Source organism: Falco punctatus (genome assembly GCF_963210335.1).
Source record: "Falco punctatus genome assembly, chromosome: 10".
Taxonomy (NCBI): Eukaryota; Metazoa; Chordata; class Aves; order Falconiformes; family Falconidae; genus Falco; species Falco punctatus.
This window is the reverse complement of record NC_137590.1, coordinates 31,143,186-31,149,189: the sequence shown is the minus strand read 5'-3', so window position 1 is coordinate 31,149,189 and position 6,004 is coordinate 31,143,186. Positions and strand designations below refer to the sequence as shown.

The 6,004-nt window shown below is 33.3% G+C and overlaps 1 protein-coding gene across 1 annotated transcript in view; it reads right to left on the bottom strand.

Moving 5' to 3' along the window:
- Positions 1–2,015: 2,015 nt before the first annotated feature.
- PDE3B (phosphodiesterase 3B) overlaps positions 2,016–6,004 on the bottom strand; it is an 87,394-nt gene continuing 83,405 nt past the window's right edge. The window contains exons 13-16 of the mRNA XM_080404642.1: positions 5,801–6,004; positions 5,238–5,399; positions 3,560–3,806; positions 2,016–3,216 (exon numbers count right to left, since the gene is read on the bottom strand). Coding sequence (XP_080260768.1) covers positions 2,993–3,216; positions 3,560–3,806; positions 5,238–5,399; positions 5,801–6,004 — 837 coding nt within the window. The 3' untranslated portion in view covers positions 2,016–2,992. The remainder of the gene's footprint in view (positions 3,217–3,559; positions 3,807–5,237; positions 5,400–5,800) is intronic.

The following is a 6,004-nucleotide window of genomic DNA, read 5'->3' as shown; positions in this document are numbered from 1 at the left end:
GGAGGAAGAGGATCCAAGTAGTTTATTTGACTAATTTAGTACCACCATAACATCCAGAAGTCCCCAGAGGCATGGAGGGAATTTGGTCCTTACAGAACACTTTGTTGTATAGTTCTGTATGCGCTATATGCATAGAATCAAGTAATCCAACACAGATTGTAAAAGAAGGCAATGAGGAGATGGGAGACTCTTGATAGGAAAGGGGCTGAAGACTTCAACCTGAGAATAATATCCATAAAAGGTATATCTACTGTAGCAGCATAAACTTCAGTGTAAGTTCATTTGGCCTGATTCTTGACAAATAAAAGTGGTGAGTGTTTCTTTCTAAAGTATTTTGAGTATGTTCTTTTGTGTGCTTTTCTGTGCTCCTTAGCATCCCTTGTCAGCTGTGAACTGAAGTGTGGTCACAGATTTACATTGGTTGTAATTTGTCAGTGGGTTGTTAGCAGAAGAAGAGGGACATGCCTCATAAGGAGATACATTACTGTTGACAACAGCTCAATCAACATTCAAATGACCCTGCATTACTGTTTTTGAAAGATTCGGACACCTTCAGTTACAGTTACAACCACTTCTGCAAGCATGCCCTGAAACAAACTTTCATGACATTTGTACATTTTTTCCCCTTGCTCTTAGAGTAACAATGTCACATATTACGTATACATAAATAACAGGCATTTTAAAGCGGATTTTGAATACATTCATAATGAAACATATCTGTGAAGCAAACTATTGTAACTTGAAAATAGCTAATTGGAGATACATATTAGCCTTATAGTTTATTAAACACGGAGGTTTGCTACTTGTTTCTGAATTTAAGAATTGCTTCAGTATTTCTAAAGAATTTAAGGGAAACCTGAGATAAGAAAGTTGGCTGGCGAAGTTGTCACCAGATATAAATGCTGCCAGTGCCTTTGTAGAAGATAAAATGTTATTTTTACCTTCTTATTCTTTTTTTATATTAGTTTTTAATTTTTAAAAAGGAAACTAAATGGAAAACTGTCATGTAAAATAATATAACAGTAACTTTAGACAAGCTTATCTGCATCTTTTTTCAGTTAAAGCAAACTGAAACTAAACAGCATTAAAGTGATATTTTTTTTTATATACAAACACGTAGGCTAAACACAAAATGCTGAGAATACAGCATACTTAAGCATAATTTCTGTAGTCTTCAGATTACTTCTTAGGAAAACATATGAACAAGAAATGTAAAATACAAGTGAATGATCAGTAAGTGCCAGCTTCAATAGTGCAACATTTTATTAATGACAGAAATATCTGTTTTTAACACTGCTCTTGTTACAAAAACCGCAGTGATAGTAATAATGGCAGCAAAGGGGGATTTGGCACTGAATATATAATATAGCAAAAGCACATCTCAGTGGTCTTCTAAATGGATCAACAAAAAGCTTATTAGTGGAAAATAAAAAAATAATAATCCTTTTTAGTTGTTTAAACTGGCCAGTTGGAAGAGCAGAATAAAAGTTTGTTTGTCTAAGACAGTGCAATACAATTTACACGAAGTTATCTTAGGAATGTCACTTTTTTTTTTTCAGGTCACCTGATGTAAACACAAATATGCTAAGATATATTTAGCAACTTGCGCATGTGTGCATTTGCTTTTATTCAACTGCACAGCATAGAATTGTTTAGCACTAAAAGCTGCACTTTTAAAACTAGCTTTATTTGTGGCTTGCATACTTGTAGCCTAATTTACGGTCTTTTTTAAATTATTTTTTATTTGACCTACAATGGTAGTGTTCCTAAAAATGTATTTGTGTGGAATGTCTAACTTTCTTTTTTAAAAACTCAATAATCTAAAATGTAATATAGTACAGTGTTGTTTACCTTACTATTAGGCTTTATACGAAGTTTTCATGTTCTGCTTTCCATATATACATTTCAGGATGTATATCAAACTTGAAGACAATATAAGCTATGTCTGTGATAGAAGAAAAGATGTTTGGCACATTAAAATACACTAGCAATTTTGAAACAGTAGTTTATGTCTCTTTTTTTAAAAAAAAATCTTTAATTCTCCTAAAGTTTTACATACAAAGTATATATGAAATATGATCTTGTTTCCTTAAAATTTAATGCTGGAAATCGGTGCAAGATAAAAATCTATGATGTGGTTGACTTGTTTTTAAACAGGAACCTGAGTAAGCGCAGGAAATATAGCATTATGACTGAAAGAATAAAATTCCTTAATAAGTTAAGTAAGCTGAACAGGTTTTTAATGTTCTACCACAAAACAGCAAGGCAACAGAAGATAATGGCCTTGCATTCAATGAATTATCATGAACATCCACTGCAAACCTGAATATTTTCTGCAAAAATAAAACATCAGATTATGCACAATAATAAAAAGCATCAGAAATAGATGCACCTGGATATTTTTTTTTTCTTTTTTAAACCACAAATATCAGAATTCAGCATTTGTCACAGTCCTTGAACAGTTGCTCTGAGATGGCTACATTAAGCACACTACTGCACTAAGTAGACACCCCACAACAGGCTTGCACTGCAACAGTTACATAGTTTTTATATAGGCACAGACTTTTCTCATTCATGTTCAAAAACAACATGAAGTAACTCAAGACAATTAGGATCCATCCCACATTTCCTTGTTAGCAAAAATTTCTTGCCACTTTGGTAATTGAAGTTACTGAATGTTTTTAAAAATTGCAGGTACCTCAAAGAAAAGAAGAGTTCCATATTCAGCAAGGCAGCATTATATCAGGATATTTTATACCAACTAAGGCATAAAGAATTTTGCATCAGGGTATACAATACTCAATCTTTGAATAAAGTTTCATATTCTTTGTGATGAAAGTGCATAGGAGTGGGATTCCACTAGAGCAGAAAGAATCCTCTCACAGTATTAAGGCCTTTCAATTTTATGTGAGCTGTGTCAGGCTAAAGTCAGCACAGTGGGGAAAAAAAAAAAAAGTAGGCTATCATCATACTGGACACCACTGAAGTTTTTTTAGCATGTCTTGTCTTCTAGTTGTTGCTCATCATCTTCATCAGCTTCCTCAATAACCTGAATTTCATCTGATTGAGGTAAAGATGAGATCTCAGTCAGCAGTTTAGCTCCTTCAGCTTTATTTTTTTCTTCCTCTTCAATCACTTTCTTCCATATTTTGTGATTTTCACTGAGATGGTGTATTAGCTGGCAAAATATTCGTCTACCTTTTTTTCTTTGAGCTTCTGTAAAATTATAAGCATATTTGATTGTTTGAGATGCGAAGTAAATGTATTTTACACACACAAAACAAATGGCACATTGTGAGAGGGATGTAAATTTGAGCAAAACATGTGGATGCTTATTCAGAATATTTAAATAATGACATGGCAAAAGGTAGCAATGAGTTTCTCTTTCAAATTGCAAGTCTCCTGGTATTAACAAAAAATTTGTTAGAAGAGTACAATTTATGAAGCAGCATAATTGCAAAATCTACACTATTTGCACTATACAACTTCAACCATCATTGCTATGTCTGAATCTGTTAAAATAACAACTGTATGTGCCAACCAAAATACAGAAACTTACTTAAAATAAGATCATCTTCCATGTCTTCGTCATCACTCTCTAACTGTGCTCCATCATCATCATCAGTACTTTCTGCATCCTCCTCTTCATCAACCCATTGTCCTGGAAGCAGCCCGGCTGCATTATAGGAATTACAAAGAGGGCCAACTATGTGAGTGATGAAAGACTCTTGCAGTTTTGCAAGCTGTGGAGAAGAACGATCCATGAAGGGGCTTATAGGTAACCCAAGACTTGCTTCTTCATCACCCTGAAAAAGTAATGAAAAAAATTATCAGAACTTCTCACAAACTTAACTTTCAATTTTTATTTTAAAGATTACTTTTAAGGAACCAAGTAACCATCACATGGATTACATCTTTTTAGCAGAGACAATAATAGTATAGGCTAAGTGAATGAAAATGTGATTAGGCCAATTAAAAATAAAGACACATTATGGCTCAGACTTGCATAGCACATAATCCTGCCTTCAGCTTTGCTGCAATATACCCTTGTGCATGGATGAAGACCTAGTTCTACTGGAGCTGCTACTCCTCTGCCTTCACAGGGTGGCTTCAGGGTAAGCAGAGATTTGACTTCAATTGCTGAGCTGATGAACAGAGAAAATGGGAAAGTACTCAGCTAAAGCAAGGCATTCTGGTAAATGACTTCCCCCAAAAGTAATAGAACAACGAAACGAGCTATAACATCCAGAATAAGGTGGTTTCTTTTTTTTTTTTTTTTTTCTATTTTATAAATGGGAGAAGAAAAAAAAAATGAACAGTTGCTTATACACAACTCTGAGTTATAATAACTTACCTCAGCACTTCTCTTCTGTGGAACTGATTGTTTTACAAAAATTTTTTTCCTAAAAGAGTAACCTGGAATACTAAGGTTTTACAAGGAAGTGTAAGCGCTTCAGATTATTATTGGCATTGCTTAAATCTCCCAAGTGATTTTTTTGTTTACTTTTATCTTCCTAATTTGAAAAAGTATTTTTCAATCCTTAGTTGTTGCCTCATAAATAGTTAACTCCTCAGAAAATTCACTACAGGAAAATAATAGAGTAGAAATGTAAAATATAGGGAGGGGGGGGCTTACAGAAGTTGTAAATGTAAATATAGGCAAAATAATTTCTGACTTTTCTCCAGTCTTGATAGGATTTACCAGGAGTTCCACTGTAAATAACTTATCTACATTTAATACTGTTTGTTACTAATGTGTATTTTTATTATTTAATTTTGAAAGTTTTGCAATACCTTCTGTCTTTGCAATAGGAGTTAGCTGACTACATTTCTAGTCTTGTGGACTCTACACATAATCTTTGGCCTGGAAACATACTAATGAACTTAACTTCCAAAGTAGAAGAAATTATTTAGGTTTATTAGCATCATCCTAAGACAACAATAAATAAATAAATAAATAAACACAAACCCAAAAGAAAATAAACTTCATATATTAAAAATTGACAACCTTGGCAGGGGGCTTGTTTTCAAGCTTATAAAACAATTGATAGGAAGTAAAAAGATTATGTTATTTTTATAGGTAGCATACTATATTTTCAGTGTTCAAGAAGAGAAGATGGAAATATCTTACCTGAGGATTTAATACAAGGAGTAATGTTTAATTTAGTTACACATTTAGTAATGCAAAGAACTGATCATCAGTAAAAAAAATAGTAAATTGCACTTTCCATACCCACCTGTTCATAAAATTCATTAACAATGCCTTCTGTCCATTTCAGATGCAGCTCTCTAACTTTTGCTGGGCCATTAATATCTGCCAGTTTGATGCATATTTGACAGGCCAGTAGGCGATCATTTTCATTGCTCCATTCTATACCATGACTGTTGATATCATTGACCTGCATTAAGCACACATATTTTAAAAAATTAAGGTAAAACTACTCATGTCTGGGTTTTTTTTAGGCTTTGCACAACAGACACTTGCATTATTTTTTCTATATATTTTTTTCTTTTAAGCATATTAAGACTGAAAGTTATTTACTAGCACTCAGAAGGTGGAAATGTGATATGATTGAGATCTCCTGTGGGTCCCTATGTCATATTTGCTAAGCTTATAGGCAATTTACAAAACCATCTACAACTGGTTTGTACGAAGAAAGTACTCTATTTGCATATTTTTAGTAACATAAATTAAAATAATATAAAACTTTAAATGCAAATTTATTAATACCAACAACTATTGAGTAGCAGCATCAGTATATCATGACCAGCTCAGTGCAGACACTAAAATGTAACAAACCTTGGCGTTAAATTCTGCAAGAAAATCAAAATGCTTCTTGAGATCTGTGGCAAGGATCGCTTCAATCACTAAGAAACGAAAACGCTTGAATTCTACGTGATCAAGATTTGATAAAAAGTTGTATTCCGGTCGTGATAAGAAAAGATTCCAGGCAGAAGCAGCATGATGATTTTCCAAGACTGATCTGTCGTTGTAGAGAACAGC